The 18,227-nt window shown below is 43.1% G+C and overlaps 1 protein-coding gene across 1 annotated transcript in view; it reads left to right on the top strand.

Annotated features, from left to right (window-relative positions):
* The first annotated feature begins 1,573 nt into the window (after positions 1–1,573).
* sbno2b (strawberry notch homolog 2b) overlaps positions 1,574–18,227 on the top strand; it is a 62,654-nt gene continuing 46,000 nt past the window's right edge. Inside the window, 3 exon segments of the mRNA XM_068702433.1 lie at positions 1,574–1,716; positions 16,527–16,764; positions 17,723–17,811. Coding sequence (XP_068558534.1) covers positions 16,657–16,764; positions 17,723–17,811 — 197 coding nt within the window. The 5' untranslated portion in view covers positions 1,574–1,716; positions 16,527–16,656.

Below are 18,227 nucleotides of genomic sequence, written 5' to 3' on the forward strand. Positions count from 1 at the left end.
TGATTAATGAGCTAACATGCATTATAAAGGTGTAACTAAAATGTGCTTTTACATCCTGTATCATCACCCACCACCTGGCTGACATAAGACAATAAGACAATATCAGACAGGGAAGACAAAGCACAGCTCTTCCAGTATCTTGCAGGAGCAGTACCTTAAAATTGAACACAAACAAACACACACACACACACACACACACACACACACACACACACACACACACACACACACACACACACACACACACACCATCCTTTGCTTCCCACCACCCTCCTTTGTTGGGAAAAGGGGGGGACTGTTATACCCGGAAAGCAGCGGCAGTGCATGTTTGCTGGAAACAACTGGAGCTCTTCCAGCTCTGTCGTTCAATAACTTGAATGCCTAAATGAGACAGCGACCCGCAGGAGGAAGATGAAGATGTATTCTGTTTAACATCATAACGGGAAAATACGCTCATGCACAATAACTGTCTGCCAGGATGTAGTCCAGGTGATTTGCTAAAAGTGAAAATACCATGTAAGAAACAGCAACAAAACGTATTTGTTTTCAGTTGCACAAAAAATGATTCATCACAAAAATAGAAAATCCAGAAAGGCTAAGCATATAACATCAATCCATGTTTATTTTAGTGCAAACGGTTTTTGTGATCTACTTTATTCTCCCTTTGCATAAATTGCCATTTATGCTCTCTTTAATCTGTTGTGCATTGATATTACTTTGCCCATATGCTATTTTAAGCAGTTGTGTAATGCTTTTTCTTTCTTTCTCAGTAAGTCATTAGCTTTGATTATTACTATCATTAGTGGTGAGAGTGATTGTAATAGCCGTAGCAGCAGCAGTGGTATTTTTGCATGGGCTAAATTTAGGTCCATGGCCTCTTAAAGTGAGAGAGAAAACAATTGCTAAAGATTGCAATTCAAGTTATGACTGGTGAAATAAATGGTGTACTATTAAAGCTAAGGAGTTTATTTGTCTTAAACGACACAATATCTGTTGTTTTTTACTGCAGCGATCGGAGGAAAGGTTGTCTGTGAAATAAATGGACTCTCAACTTAAATAGCCAATTTTTACGAGTTGAAGCCTATACACGAATATAATAAATAATAGTTAACATCTGATAGAGGAACATTTATTTATAGACCTTTTCCCTTCAACAATGGCTTTTGAAGAGGCCTGACTTAATTTCCAGAGTTTAATGGCTCAATTGACTTCAGAAGCATTTATGTGTTATAGGTCTTACACAAGGATGTATAGTACTATTGTACAACCGCATAATATGGAGTAAACCGACCTAAACATGCCTAAATGTAAATGTTATTTGCAGAATAGAACAGTTTAGTCTTACAGGTAAACAACCGTGTAACGTGTATATGTGTATGTATATTCTGGTCTCATCTTTCTTCGTTTTAATGTATTTATTTAGAATTGACACATCGGATTAGGTGTGCCAAACATCCCTGTGATGAACTATTTATGGCCTGGCTCTGTGTTCTGCTCGCGATCATCAAGCGGCAACTGCGCGTGACGACAGCGGCGGAAATATTTTTTCTCGCTATTCAAAATGGCACCGACTCAATCAGGAAGTGGGGGAAAACAACTAAGGAGAATAAGTTGGATAAAAATCCACTTATTTCTGTTACTTTGACGCGAAGTCTTCGTTCAAAGTCAGCACGTGTGCTTGTGGTTTTGGATTGAGAATAAGAAAACACATTCACGGTAAGTGTAATTCGAGGATATATTGTGTGAAAAGGGGCAAAAAAGCGACACATCGGCAGCTGCCTTTACGACAAGATTCTGAGCAGCCTCTCCTAGGCGCGCACGTTTTTAACGCCGGGATACGCCGGTTCTTTAGTTGTTGTCTTAGTTTTAGCGTTATCATAGGCGACGAGGAATGAGTTGAGACCAAGGGAAGTTGGGGTAGTTGTTGTAAATGAAGAAAAGACGCGTTGTTATGTATATGCCTGCATCCCCGTGAAGAAAGGCCAGCGGCTAACCAAGCTAGCTGGTTACTACGTAGCTAGCTAATAATAAGCTAGCTTCGATATTAGTTAACCAGCAAGTAACGTTAATGTGGCTCATCAAAACAATACTTTAAGATAAACTGACGCGCTGGTGTGTGTGCTTGATACACAAACAATTGTATTGACAGTGTCAGACAGTCATTTTAAGATTGTCTTCAGCAGACTAACTAGCGTTAGTTAGGTAACAACGTTAATCCAATAACAACGTACAAAACGAGCATACCCATAGTCAGAAAAAGGGCTATGAGCTATGCTAACCTAGCTATAGCACAATTTGCTATCCAAAGTATATGCCTAGTATTATCAAACTAGTGTCGTGTGTTGCTATATATTTTTTTGCGTCCTTTGTTTATTGGCCGATATACCAGAAGTGGGCATTTCAGAAATCATCTGTAGCCGACGTTTGCTGGTTAAATGTACCGTTTGGCTTGTCGATCGACAAGCTAACAGCAAGCTAACAGCAGTAACACTGTAACGTAGAGCCTTTCTTTGTGCTGTGCGGAGACTAATGTACCTCTTCAGAAGAAGCCACAATTCGGCTCACTACGATAATAGTTGTGTGAAAACGTTGCCCAAAGTCCACGTAAATGTATGCACACTTTGATGCGTAAACACATATATATATATATATATATATATATATATATATATATATATATATATATATATACATACATACATACACACACACACACACACACACACACACACACACACACACACACACACACTGGGCAGTACTACAATTATCTGTATATATAATATTGCAATACAACAACTATTCTGTCCGCTTTGTTTACCTATTTCATATTCTTTACTGTTTTATTACTTATTTATAATTGTTTTGATCTTGTTTTTTTTTTACTATGTCTCTTGTTTGCACTATCCACTCTGCTGCTGTAATCCTGTACATTTAAAATAGGGTCGTCTTATCTTATTTTATATACATGCCAGGAAAGATTAGGTAACGCTACAGTTGAATTGCAGTAAAGGCAATGAACCTTTATGTTTTAGTAGCAACGCTATAGTAGCAGCGGAACAGCAGAATGTAGTTCTCACGAAGCTTTCGTAACGTGAACGGCAGCTAAATGCAAACATTGAATGTAACATTCCCAGATATTTTTACTTAAACTATACATTTTTTGTAGCTGTGTATCCATCAGCTTAAGTATTCAAGCCTATGAATATGTGGCTTTACTGTGTGTAATGAAGTGTGCCCTTGCTTATTACCATGATGTGACTAAAACACACTAAGTGAAGGGTAAACATATCACTAGTGTTTTCTTAAAATTCATCAGAACTTCTTTGTTGTAAGTTTCTATATATATATATATATATATACGACCTGAAAACAGTGTCTCGTTGTGCGACAGAAACCATACACATTGTGATATTTGAGGGGGTGACTGGGGAATCTGGAGGAGTGACCAAGGAAAATGAGAATAGTCCTCACAAAGCCGTCCCCTCTGGTTCTTTTTCTTTCCTGCAATTTTCCCTCTTTAGTTTCCAGCGTGCCTGTTGCCTGCAGCCAAGGCTAGACAAGCCTCATGCAGGCCTTGACATAGTGGGTTGCTATGGTGGCTGGCAGGCTATTTTTCTAATTGTGTCGTCATCCCCCCCCCCCCTTGTCAAAGGATACGACTTGGTAACTCTAAAGTGAATGACATGCAAGGTTCCTGTCTTTTACTCGAGTGCCCCTTAACCCCAGTGACACAGTCAACAACCTTGGTGTCACTTGCAGACCAATCCCTCTTGCAGTCAGCTCTGTCTCTCTTTCACAGTGTAGGTTTTAATTACAACAGACAGGCTGTTTAGATACTGGATTTAGAGAAATACAAGCTACTCACTGCTGCTTTTGTTGTTTCAACTGTCCATAACCAAGACTCCTAGAACGTGTCCTCAGAGACGACTCTACTTGCAGGGAAGTGGCTTCATCATATGATGTTGTTTTTGTTTTGTTCTGTCTTTTGGCGTTACCAAAATAATTGTAATCCATCAAACAGTTGGCTATCAAAACTGGCTACTTTTGGCAACCAGCATGCCGTGTAATATGTTATGGATATGTGCAAATGCCCTGCCCCGAACAGTGTTTGTATGTGAGAGTTATTTCGCACGTTTGTGCTGCACAGTTCGTCCTTTTTCTAATTTTCTTTTTCTGACCACTGGGTCAGACAATTGATGGCTGCCCTGCTCTGCCCTGCAGGGACTCTGAGGGTCACAACTCACCGGCTCCGTTAATAACGGTGTTTAGAGCCTACAGGAACCGTAAGGACAATACACGGAGAACATGGTGGGGGTATTTCACAAAGCAGGATTAGCGAGTTGGTTCGATCATTTTGAATATGATGACATACCCCCTGAAATCTTCATTTTCAGAACATTTTCTTCCGTGTTTGGTTTGAATGCGTTCTGATAAGTACCACCAGGAAATGGCATACTCTTTGTTTGTTTGCGATGTTAGTTTTGGAAACACTTGCCGGTGGTGGTGTGAGCTCAAACATCTGTGATCCTCGGCTCAACCTTGGCTCATGCCCCCCCCCCCCCCCCCCCCTGCTCTTTGTCAATTGGCCTCCATTCTCACTGCCTTCGTTTTTTGTGCTCGCCCTTTTTCCTCCCCTCTCCAATTGGTGCCAGTGATAAATCTAATTTATGGCCCGTGGTCTGATTAGAGTGAGAGTGAAAAATGTGGAGTGGAGCGGGGGGGGGGGGGGGGATCTGGGGGGCTAGGTAATACGTTTGATTCAGTTTCTGCTTTCCCGGAAATCTGGCCTTCATTAGATAATAGTTCATGTATTAAACATAACATGGATGTTTGGTCAGAACGGAGCGGAAGAACAAGGGACGGTTGTTGGGAATATGTGGCCATGCTTGTTCACTTCTACACTGGGACAAGAAACAAACAGGTCTTTTACAATGGGCTATTTGAGTATCCCATGTCCCAACTAGTATCCAGACCTGGAGGCTATGTGGATCTCTCCCAAGCCACATCAGAGCTCCGTACGAGATGACAGAAATGCAGGCGAGCATGCAACACGAGCGGCATTCCTCACCGCTTCGCCTTATGGTTTTCTGTGCGAAAGGTGTGTCTACATCCCCTCCTTAGAAAAGCAAACAATGATTTCAAAATGGGACTCATCCAGGAAGGACATTTTTAGAGAAATATTTGTGTCCATGTTGATGGATGACTGAATACCTCACGTGTCACTGTTTCAGCTATCGGCTCGGATTTATAACCGGCTCCATGTGATAAACAGGGAAGTGAAAAAGCAAACATCATTTCAAGGCTGACACACAAGTGGACTGTGACATGTTTGAAGGGTTGTATAGTGCTCACATATGCCACATTTAACACCAGAGGAGTTGTTGTTAACTGAGGTTTCTCAACATATGGCTGTCCCGCCTGCATGGGAGTCTTAAAGTAGACCCGCGATGGTCCTGTTTAAAGGAACGGTGTGTAACATCTAGCGGGATGTGTTGGCAGTAATGGAACATTAATAAGTATGTTTTCTTTAGTGTGTAACCACCTGAAAATAAGGACCGTTGTGTTTTTCGTTGTCTTAAACTGAGTCGTTTATATCGACATACTCTTCTCTGCTCCGCGGAGCCGGCTGCCATGTTTCTACAGTGACCCAGAACGGACAAACCGACCTGCTTCAGCTTCATAAAAACACAGCGGGACACCGTAGTTTTGGTCTCCAGAGTCGGGGAAACAAAACACAGGGAACCTCTGTTGGTCTTCAGGCTCTGGATAAGGGTCGTTGGCGATTTTCCACATTCTCAAAAAACCTTTACATCCATAGCCTGTAGGACATTATTTTGATTACATTTAGTAGTAAAATCTGCTATCAGATTCTCAAACTGACTGCAGAGCTACGATGCGTGTCCCTCTCACTGCTTTGATCAGACGGGAACAAATGGAGCCAAACTCTTTACATGTGGGTGTTTCAAAACTAGTAAAAGGTGAACACACTGAGCCTGTCTGGAGCCCACTGCTTGACCACAAACGTTTCCAAATCGGTTTACTGTAACTCAAAGTTGGGTTGAGGGCAGAAGCAGTCGCAGTCAAAACCCAGACCTCGGCCATGTTATCAGTCGCCACCGTGGTCCCTGCTCAGCTGCACACCACACCATTGACAGAGCATGCTGTTATTGAGGGAGTAGATCACTATTTTATACATATTTTTTTTTTAATTTCTTGGCTTTGTTGGTGTTTGGCGGTTTGTAGTCACCGTGTCCTTTAGAGTTTAAAAGATGTACATTTGAATTTCTGTGGTTTTTGAAAATTTCTTTCAAGTGAGGCAACAGTTAATTTAGATCCTTCACACTCGTGGAGGTGGGACTTGTGAGAAGATTAAAGGGATTAGAGCCAGAAGAGAGTGACTGCTGGTGAGACCAATCAACAGGAAGAATTAAGAATGAACACTTTTGCAATGCAGTGCATTTTCAATAAAGATACATTTCTGTATTTCTTATAGAGATATCTTAAATTAGATTTTTAACTTCATAAAAAAATATGTTACTTGCTCAACTTCTGGAGGGTAATTAAATGTCACAAACTCATCTTGGAACTTGTTCTTTTTCACCACTTCTTCTTCTTCTTCTTCTTCTTTGTAAAGTTCTTCATCATGATTTTAATAACCTAATCACTTTTTTTTTCATCATTTTTCTAGAACAGGCCGTCTGACTTATTGTCTGCATGCTTTACTGGCTCGCAGTGGGACGGCAGCCTCAGTCGATACCAGACGGATGAACTGGTTGGGCTGATGTTAGCGTAGCAAAGCGGCACAGACGGGCACCCTGACGCTGTGCATGTTGGGTAATATATCCCCCCCGCCTGCCAGAGAAGGGAGGGACAATCTGTCAGGATTTGACCAGCTGCAAACTTCAGAAAACTTAAAAAGTTGTTTTTTTTAGCTCTAAATGTGATTTCATTTTTAATTTAAACGCGCCATGTAGATTCTGAGATGCAGGTTTGGTCCAGCTCCCATTTGAGGCTAAGCTTAAGCAGGGGCTGGAATACTACTAGTGCTATGCTACTTGCTATTTGGACAAACAGACTTACAGTTTCTGTTTGTGACACTCCCTGCCCTTGTGTTGTTTGCTTGTGAAATGTGCATCTGATAGCTTTCTGCCCGGTGTTTTGACTGGCCCTGACTAGCCAGGACAGGGAGGGGTGGGTAAGGGTAGAGATTCCGAGTCGGGGGGGGGGGGGGGGGGGGGGGGACCAGCTGCCTCCAATCAGAAGCAGGATCCTTCTAGGGGTCGGGCTGGGTAAGGGGAAGAAAGGAGAATTATCATAAGGAAAATAGGGACATTGCTTGAACATTACAAGAGGGGGATTGTGATGGAAATAGGAAAACGAAAGGCCATCAAAAAGGAGAATGAAAGGAGGATTGTGATGGAAATGGAGAAGAAGTAGAAGATGTCACTGAGGAAATATGGCCTGTGATGACGACAGTATAGACTGCTGCAGGAATGAGTCGTAAATCCAGGAAATTAGTTCGCATTTTTGCTGTGTTTTTTTTTTTTTTTTTAATGGGTTTTTGGTTAGATGACTGGAATAAAGTCTGCTGGAAACATACGCTTTAGATTGTAAAATACGTCAGTATATATCCCACTTGTGAATTTTTTAAAGATTTTAAATGACTATTTACTTCTGGCCGTTGCATTCAACCTTCAAAAAACGAAAAGATACTGAACAAAACAAAACATTTAAGTACCATAAACCTGTGTTTGCCACAGAGCTTATTTTCTGCAATAATCCAAAATATATCAGATGGGAAAAAAAATCCCATTTTCTTTATTTAAAGCTGTGAGAAAATACATCCAGATTCAGCAGCTTTGCACGTTAATTGCTCAAACTAATCGCTCGTTTGACGTATCGCCACGTCCAGCTTTCCCGTATATATATTCGGTGTCGTAATTGTTTCGGTAAAATAAGCTATTGTCTGTTCACTTAACTAGTTGAACATTAGCAGGGGAAAAAAAAGGGTTAGAGAGCCGCTCAGGGCCAGCATGTGTCATCATCCTTCTATTCTGAGGAAATTAGATGTCAGAGGAAAACGAGGCAAAGCGGCAGCTAAGTGGATCCTTCTCTCTCTGATCAGGCCTTTGATCTATTCCTGGTGGCTGCTGCTGCTGCTGCAAGTAGAGGGATTTGCTCCTCAAATGAGTGTCATCAAGCCCGTTCAAACCAGCGCTTTGGGATTCTTTGTCCTCCTTCTCTGCACTTTGCTCCAACGGCCCTCACCTTTCTTTCCTCTGTCTTTATTTACCGCGACAAAGGCGTCCTCTGAGCCACGAGGAGCTTGATTAAAGCTCCCCACTTGAAGGATAAATCACTTTTAATGTCTCATTCAGCTGGTGTTTGTGGACACGAAGATATTTATCATCGTGCTCTAAACTGGTGCTGAATTTAGCCGCTTGTGGGGGGGTTGATGAGAATCTAATTAAGATAAATTGTTATCCCTTTTGTAAGTAACTGCATCTTTGAACCCTCGCTTTCAGTCGGACTCGAACGTCGGGCCGTGTGTTCGATGTGTTCCTGTACGCCGTCCCAGTCCAGAGAGCCTCTTTGATAAATATTTGAACGGGCCAAATGCAATAACGGGCCTCTTAAAACCCAATTTGTTTCCATTTCCCGGCTTTTGATAAGACGGTAGATTCGGTTACGCGGTCATTCGATCATCGTGCTCTACCCATCGTCCTACCCGGTCACCGGGCCGTCCACAGGCCCCCTTCATGGCAACGTCTGTAATGCTGAATGGAAATAGTGGCTGTGTGGACGGGAACAGGAACAGATTGGTGCCTAATGTCTACCTCCTTTCATTTATGTGCTTAAGGTTACTGTGTGTGTGTGTGTGTGTGTGTGTGTGTGTGTGTGTGTGTGTGTGTGTGTGTGTGTGTGTGTGTGTGTGTTGTGTCAAGTCGAGGCCCTTTGTGTTGAAAAAGGTGCTAATTAAAAATGTATGCTGTTTTGAATGACGAAGCCCCGCGTTTCCCTGGGAAGTAACTTGTTCCTTTTTTTTTTTTTTTTAATGAATATTTCATCACGGTAGCTAATGAATCCAGCCCAGTCAAGGCAATCATAACCAGCTAACGGCCCCCTCGCCGCGCCGCTGTCAGGCAGCCGGGGCCCTGATCATTTCTAACCGGATTACTGACGGACTCAGATTGGTGATGAGTGAGTGTCGCGCGTCGGGTTCAATGATCGGACGCGGACCACGACGGGAGGGTGACGGACGCCAACGGAGGGCCGTCGCGTGAGGAACTTCTGGGTACTGAGCGCTCGCTCCTGCTGCGCTTTTGAGAAGTTCATCTCTAGTTGCATCTCCTACTTACATGCTGCCACTTTCCAGACGTATCGCAGACTCATTCACAAAAAACCAACAGCCGTGTCTGCGCTGGACTTATTTAGTCAGTGCACCCAGACGCCGAGATATGCCCACACACCAACAAACCGCCGCGCTGCCAATGTAGGCCGCCGGAGTGAAACGGAGTTGAGGACGTGTGTCTGAAAGTCATCGGCCGTTGACGCCCCCTTGTGTGCGCCGCACGGAGGTAATTCTGAAAATGCGGTTAATGAAGATGATTTTCTTCAAGGGGATTTTCTCTTTTATCTTAAGAAGGATTTAGTTCAAAGCCCAAAAGAAAAGCAATGAGACAAAGTGTGTCTGGGAATAAACGGGTTTTATTTTTTGCTGTGATACCACAGAGCAGAAACTGCTCATCCCATTACATCACAGTCATTGAGCAGACGCTGTTATCCAAAGCGACTTACAATTCAGTATCTATCTACGGGAGCAATTTCGGGGATAAGTGTCTTGCTCAAGGAGACATTTGACATGAGACTAGCAGAGCAGGAGCCGGGGATCAAACCGCCGACCCTCTGATTGAAAGGCGGCCCTGCTCTCCACTTAGCCACGGTCCCACTGACGCTTCCCTCTCAATCGCATTGATTCACGTTGAATGCTAACGTTCACCTTGCTTTGTGTGTTCACAGGGTAACGTTAGCTTTAGCACGCCGTAGGGCGGGTTGTGTCGGGTCGACACCTTTGGAGTTTATGGATAGATTAGATTCTTCTGAGACGCTGAAGCATCTTTTCCTCAGAGGAAAATCGTTTCACTCCTAGTCCTAACCTTTACAATAAGTGTTCAGGGTTTTCCTTACTTGTCACTGCATTTAAAGAGACACACTCATGCATTTCTACGCACCAAAATCCAAGATAAACGGCCTTAATTCACCATACACAAATGATTTTGTTGTGTGTGTGTGTGTGTGTGTGTGTGTGTGTGTGTGTGTGTGTGTAAGTATGATTGTATTTCAACACTCCACATGTGGATCTGGGAGTGCGATGTTGCACGCGCTAGGCGGGCTGGTTGTTCTCCTCGTGAGCGTTAATCGTGATTTAGCGGCTTAAGGAAGTCACACTTCCCTGGATGATCCCCATGTGCTCTGGACACTCGCTGAACAGGCCGCCAGCAACGCGACCCGGGCAGGTCTTTCCCAAGCACATGTCGGGCTGCTGTAACAACACCGCGTAGTAAACGCGCAGCTCGTGTTTTTGAAGAGGCCGATGCATGATTCTTGTTAACTTGCGTCTGGCTGTCGGATGGGACAGCCAGACTAGAATGTGGCCACAGCGCCGGTCAGTCCGTGTGTTTTGGCGTGTTCAGCGCATAATGTATGGGCCTTGTTAGAGGTTTTTAAAACGATTTTTTTTTACAAATACTGCTCATGAAATGGTCTAATTTCTCTGCAGAGAGCTTTTGCACCAGACCACCCACAGAGAGAGAGAGAGAGAGAGAGAGAGAGAGAGAGAGAGAGAGAGAGAGAGAGAGAGAGAGAGAGACACATGGGAGGGGGTTGAACAAAAAGCAGCAGTAACCTTTGAAGTAATTAACAGATTACACTGCAAAAGAGTCTCTCTGTCTCTGTCTCTCTGTCTCTGTCTCTCTCTCTGTGTCTCTCTGTCTCTCTCTCTGTGTCTGTCTCTCTCTCTGTCTCTCTCTCTCTGTGTCTCTCTCTCTCTCTCTCTCTCTCTCTCTCGCTGTCTCTCTCTGTCTCTCTCTCTGTGTCTCTCTCTCTCTCTGTCTCTTTGTCTCTCTCTCTGTGTCTCTCTGTCTCTTTGTCTCTCTCTCTGTGTCTCTCTGTCTCTCTTTCTCAAAATGAACATATCCTCTTCAGTGTATACACATTTTGCTTAGCTGTCTCGATGCAGACTATAAATCCAGACGTTGACAAAAAGAGAGACATTTTTAAATAACCATGCAGTGCTATAAAAATGACTTATGTGTGTGTGTGTGTGTGTGTGTGTGTGTGTGTGTGTGTGTGTGTGTGTGTGTGTGTGTGTGTGTGTGTGTGTGTGTGTGTGTGTGTGTGACGCTTTTTGATGAATGAACTCCTTGTCCTGCTGCAGTGGCCATGTTTCGTTCTTTATCTTCTGTTTTCTTTCTCCCATATCTCCAACCCTCTCTCCACCCGACTGATATCTTCCTCATCACCTCCCTCTTCCTCATCGTGGTGGTTTTGGAGTAGTAGTATGGTGGGGGGGGGGGGGGGGGGGGGTTTGCTGTTTTTTCCGGTAATGAGAGGCCTTACAGGAAGGAGATATGTGGGACCACTCTTGCAGTGATCAGTATCGATTATCCTCAGAGGAGCGGGGGGGTTCGGTAACAGGCAGACATGTTTCTGTTGCTAAGAGACGGTCACTGGTATGGTGCTGGTGGGTGACGTGTCAACGGGGGATGGAGTGACAGCTCAGGAGAACTGCTGTGTGTTTTCAGCTGTCAGTCATTGATGAATGATTCTGTCCACTGAGAAATGTATACACTACTGCTACTACTACTACTAGTACTACCACTACTACTACTACTGCTACTACTACCACTACTACTAGTAATACTAGTACTATTAGTACTACTGCTACTACCACTACTACTAGTACTACTGCCACTATTACCACTACTACTACTACTACTACTACCACTACTACTACTACTGCTACTACTGCTACTGCTACTACTACTAGTACTAGTACTGCTACTACTAGTACTACTGCTACTACTAGTACTACTGCTACTACTGCTACTACTAGTACTATTAGTACTACTGCTACTGCTACTACTAGTACTACCACTACTACTACTACTACCACCACTATTAATACTACTAATGCTAGTACTACCACTACTACTAATACTACTACTATCACTACTACCACTACTACTACTACTACTACCACTACTACTACTACTACCACTGTCACTATTACCGCTACCACTACTACTGCCACTACTACTAGTACTGCTACTACTACTACTACCACTACAGCTACTGCTAGTAGTACCACTACTACTAGTACTGCTACCACTACTACTACCACTACTACTAGTACTACCACTACCACTACCACTACCATATTACTGGGCGTCTATGTATTGTATCTATGTATTGTATCTATGTATTGTATCTATGTATTGTGTCTATGGAGTGTGTCTATGTATTGTGTCTATGTAGTGTATCTATGTATTGTGTCTGTGTATTGTATCTATGTATTGTATCTATGTATTGTGTCTATGGAGTGTGTCTATGGAGTGTGTCTATGTATTGTGTCTATGTAGTGTATCTATGTATTGTGTCTGTGTATTGTATCTATGTATTGTATCTATGTATTGTGTCTATGTATTGTGTCTATGTATTGTATCTATGTATTGTATCTATGTATTGTATCTATGCAGTGAGCTCTGCTCTTTTGCTGAGTGACCTTTACTCTGCTGTCACAGAGAACTCTCCTGATGCAATGGTTCACAGACTTGACACTACGGAGTCTCATATACATCACTGCTGAACCACAGAATTCAATAGAAAAACACAGAAAAGGTAACAGAATGAAGTTTCAGTTTCCTCTCTCTTGCTCTCCGACTTGCAGCACAACCACACTTTCTCTTTCTCTCACTCTTTTTCATTCCTTTCAATGCTCTTTATTTATAGCAGTTGTAAACTCATAGTAAACTGGGTTTGAATGAGGGTTGTAATTGTGAACCCAGATACTGAACATTCACCCGTGACCTGCATGTTGAAAGGGCTGCTGAAATAGATCAAGACTTCTTACCCAAATCTACTGGCCTTATGATTAAGAACCCTTGATGCGTCCAGGATTTCAGCCTCCTTGGGGTGTTGCATCGAGTACAATTCCTCAGCACCAACGGGGCCTCACACGGCTCTCGACACACACACACACACACACACACACACACACACTCCCTGACTTGCCCCGAGCTGCCTTGCTTTCCGGTCCCTGCCTTTATCTGGACCTCGCAGGCTGGAAGGCTATCCATACATATTCAGAAGATATATATAATATCCGTCTGCCTAGGAGCTTTGCCCGTTGGTTCCTTGAGTTGAGGCTTGTCCACGTTTGCTTCAACCGTACCCAGACGGTATCATACTGGTTCTTTTTAGGGTGAAATGGCCTTCCTTTATGTGTTTTGGCTATGTGAGCGGTGAATATGCTGGGTCAGGTCTCTCTCTCACACACACACACACACACACACACACACACACACACACACACACACACTCAGACACACAAAGGCTCTCTTATTTAGACCGGCATGAACTCTATTAGGATTTATTACCTCAGCTTTGTCCCCAGTGAACACGCCTGGCCTGTGTTCCAGATTGGGGGCAAACTAGAGGAAGGAATGAAGGAAAGGAGAGAGAGCGAGAGAGAGGAAGGAAGGTAACAAGTTTGATTAGTTTGGGGGCAAAGGAGTGCCACTGACGCTCCCCAGACATGCACTGTGGAGTGCTGAGAGATTGGATTGATGCGGCAGCCAGAATTGTGAGATTTGTGGGATATTTATGAGGTTTTAAGTCTGGAAGTAGCACAGAATTCAGGGTTTTTTTTTTAACTAGCTGTGACAGCAAAGCCCGTAATGTTTTCACCTTCTGAGTCTGTGTGTGTGTGTGTGTGTGTGTGTGTGTGTGTGTGTGTGTGTGTGTGTGTGTGTGTGTGTGTGTGTGTGTCATCATGGAAAAATGGGGTCCCGGAGACACCAAATGTAGTGGGAACGACCACAGAAGTGGGTTTGAGTTCTTTACTAGGTGTCTGTTTCTGTTTTTATATATATATATATATATATATACTTGCCTGCGTAATGCATTTGGAAGCAGCAGTTTACATTTGGTGTTCTCATATACCTCAGAGAAACCGATCCATTGTCTTAAGCACATGGGGCGATGAAGCTTACTCCATGGCACTTCTATATTTCTATTGTCATAAAACTGTTCGTGTCAGGCGGCAGAAGAACACGCTGCCAGAGTCGGTCTCCGTGTGAAACCGTTGCAGGAGAAAGTAGGTCATTGTGGTCAGTTTCACAATTATAGAGCAGTGTGTCTAATTTAGTCCGACAGATTAAAGAGGCAAATCTGTAACGTAAAATGTGAGCGCAAGATTAACATAAAAACTATTAAAAAAGAAAAGAAAAAAGAAATCATAATATTTGTTGTGGTGGCGCTTCAGAGAGAGAGAGAGAGAGAGAGAGAGAGAGAGAGAGAGAGAGATTTCCACCCTTAGCAGGTGTCCTTAAACGCACATATTTTGTGTGTACTTCCCACAGTGTCTCTTTCTGCCTCTTGTCTGTTAGGATTTAACAGCTGAAGGACTAACTTTTATGTCTGTCCTTCTCACAACATCGGCTGCGAATCCCAAGGCCGGATTCCTCGGATTGCCCGACGTCGCTTCTCACAGCATCGTCGGCCGTGAAGACGAGCTCTTAAACCTAATATGAGACCGCATGACATAATCACAATCACATATGTAAACACCAGTGCAACCTGCCCCCTGATTATACAGGTTTTAGGTCCCAAAATAGAGAGAAAGAGAGAGAGAGAGAGAGAGAGAGAGAGAGAGAGAGAGAGATGTAGTGGGGAGCTTATTGACACTGTAGGAAGCCTTCTTCCTATGTCGAGACAGGTCAGGTCTAGCTAGTCTAACCTGTCATCTTACACCTGAGCTTTAACACACACCCACAGCTGTTTGTGACATAAGCGATCTATCGCCTGACTAAGCGTTATGATTACGCTTCTACGACGCCGACGCCGTGGCTCAGACCGCCGTTATCAATGCTGACCTCCTCGTGCAGAGTGGGGGGGGGGGGCGCATGCACCGGGACTCGACCGGCAGCATTAAACAAAGCAGGGCGACGCTTTCAGATAACAACAACGCACACAGAGGGGGGGAGAGCGACTCGGTTCTCTGCTCAGGACTTCATTACTCCGCTATAGTCTGTGTGTAACATATAGCTGTAAGCTGCTCTATTGATGCTCTGAATTTGGAATTTACCGTCTTCAATGCACTAAATCACCATTCAGTGTAGGTTTCCAACATCTGTATTAACGCAGAATAGAACCATCTGCACCAAGGGGTGAGTCGAGCCAGTACTGTACCATATCTATCTATCTATATCTATATAGATATATATATATCTATATAGATAGATATCAGTGATCTATATATATATCTATATAGATATATATATATATCTATATAGATATATATATATATATATATATAGATATATATATCTATATAGATATATATATATATCTATATAGATATATATATATATCTATATAGATATATATATATATCTATATAGATATATCTATATATAGATATATAGATATATCTATATATATACTTTAGAATAGGCCTTTCCTTTGCTTCCCAGCCTGTTTCCTCTGTTGTGGACCTCCTGCTGGGATTTTAATTGGCCCTCTGATAAATGGTGAACCTTCAGTGATCTCAGATGTCAACCGGCTAATGAGCGCTGTCAATCAATAACTATAACTTCAAACTGCATTATGAATAAGTGCTGAATTCAGGTTGTGCGGCGACAAAGGCACTGTCATTATAGAGGAGGAAGAGCAGCTATTCGTCTATTCTGCTTCTTGCTATACAAGTTATTGATTCAGCAAAAAGCATTTATTAGTTATTTATATTCATTCATTATGAACCCTTCAGGAGCGTACATGTCTGAATCAATCATATTTGTGTTGCAGACTTATTAAGCTTCCTATGAACTCTTTTATGTTTTTGTTGGCTCTATGATTACCGTTTGTTAAATCGAAACATTTTTTAATTCAACTTTTAATAATCTCTGATGTACTTTTATCTTCTTTCCATTTTCCGCCGACGTTGCAGCTGTGTGAGAACAGTGTGTTCTTTAATGAGGACATTGTTGGTGGAAGTTTCCACATATATTTATTTGGTGCTCTTGCCTAATTTCTCCGACTGATTTTCCCCTAAATAAAAGTCGCTGAAGTCGAGCCTGTTAGAGTGACTTGTTCCACTTGCTTTTATCCAAAACTTTGATGTGGTATTGATCAGTGTGTGTGTGCTGGAACAAATTCCCTGCAACTCTTCTAATGTCTCTCTCTCTCTCTCTCTCTCTCTCTCTCTCTCTCCATCCATCCATATTACATCCTGTCTTCCCCAGGTCATGGAAAGCATTCGCCCCTGTTAGAACGAAGTACTATCTCGGACACAGCCAGCGCGTCGGCGGCGGTGGTCGGAGGGTGCGTAGCCTAAAATCAGCCGCTGGTGGTCATGTGTGAAGCCGTGGTCTGATGCCCACCCTCCCCTCAGCGCTGGCCATGGACGGGGACAACTACCTGCATCCAGAAGGCCCTCAGCTGGAAAGCAACTTGTTTTCTGTGGCCTCCTCTAACATGGAGGTACGGGATTTTATTTAAACGACTGTCTATTGCATCTCGTGTGAGAATGTTACAAGTACAGATCGACGCATTCTCACTATCGGGAGTGTTTGATACTGAAAAGAGTTAAACGCTTCAGCTGTACCTAAACCTCGAGACACATCAAATATTTGCTGTTCCACATCTGAACACCGGAGAATGTGACGTCTGCAGAACAGTCATCTAGACGTGTGTGAGACAGGAAGTGGTCCTACTTGTGGTGTCGAATGATTATTATTTGTTCCTATGTAGATGAGGCTGAATATAAAAGGCTCATGTCACATGGTTGCACTTATCTGTAGAGTTATCGGCCCTCTCCGGTTTCTATTGTCACTTTTAGTGTTTGTATGAGTGGAATTTTTTTGTGTTCTTTTTGGGTGCTTTTGGGCTAAACTGACCGTTTTAAAGGCTCACACTGAAACAGAAGTAAGTACTATCTGTCACCACCTACATGTGGTTTGGAGTTCCGAAGACCTTTGTGTTGTGAAGATGTGGTTTTGGTGCTTGGCGATGGTGATGATAGTATTCTCTTGCGCTTGAGTTGTAAAGATAACAAAGGAGGCTTGAAACGATGTCCGTTTTCCATTCATCGCCGAGGCGACGAACGCGTAGAACCTGCTCTTTTTTTTTGTTTTAAAAGCAACACTTGAAAGGGATAGTCGGGATTGTTTTGAGGTACTTATCCAAAGTAGGTGACAGTCGCCACGCCCCCAGTTTGGAAAAGCAGGCAGGATTACCGGCAGGAGAGATGTTTTAGCCACCTAAAAGAAAGGCCCAGCTAAAAAGAGCAATATCAGCTTAAATGCACGCTGTATTTACAATGTTTTCACTGCTTCACCTTGACGCCAGACAGCCGTTATATCCATCTATGCCATCTTCAGCGATCCAGTGTTATATTTCTATGCTTTGACAGATTTCTCCTTTTTTGTTCCGTTTTCAGAGTTCAATATACGCCTCCTCTGGTTCCTGGGGATCCTACTCTCAGCAGGCTGGATACAGCATACACTGCCCTATGCAATCTGGAAACCAGTAAGTGGCTACGAACTCACCAACACGTCTGACGGTACCTTTTCATTGTCATGCGCCCGGGGGAATGACAGCGTATCGGCTGAAGACGCGACGAGTGAAGACGCGGGTTTGTTCACGAGAATGTTCCATATCGAATGTTCTCACAGCAGGCGCTGGCCTTGAGCTCGAGAGCTGCAAACTCATCACACATGAGCTGACAAAATGTCCCGTTGGCCCCAGGACTCCAGTATTACAGTTATATGTATTTAATAAACATTTTGCTAATAGTGCGTATATTCGTCAAACACATTATTGTGTGAGACGACCACATCTACATGCCAAAAAAAAAAACCACACTTCCCCTTGATTTATAGACTTTTGTAAAGGAACAGTGTGCAGCATTTATTCAAGGCATCTACTGCCAGAAGAGGAATATA

Source organism: Cebidichthys violaceus, unplaced genomic scaffold (genome assembly GCF_023349555.1).
Source record: "Cebidichthys violaceus isolate CVI_PGR_0920_01 unplaced genomic scaffold, fCebVio1.0.p SCAF_84, whole genome shotgun sequence".
Lineage (NCBI taxonomy): Eukaryota > Metazoa > Chordata > Actinopteri > Perciformes > Stichaeidae > Cebidichthys > Cebidichthys violaceus.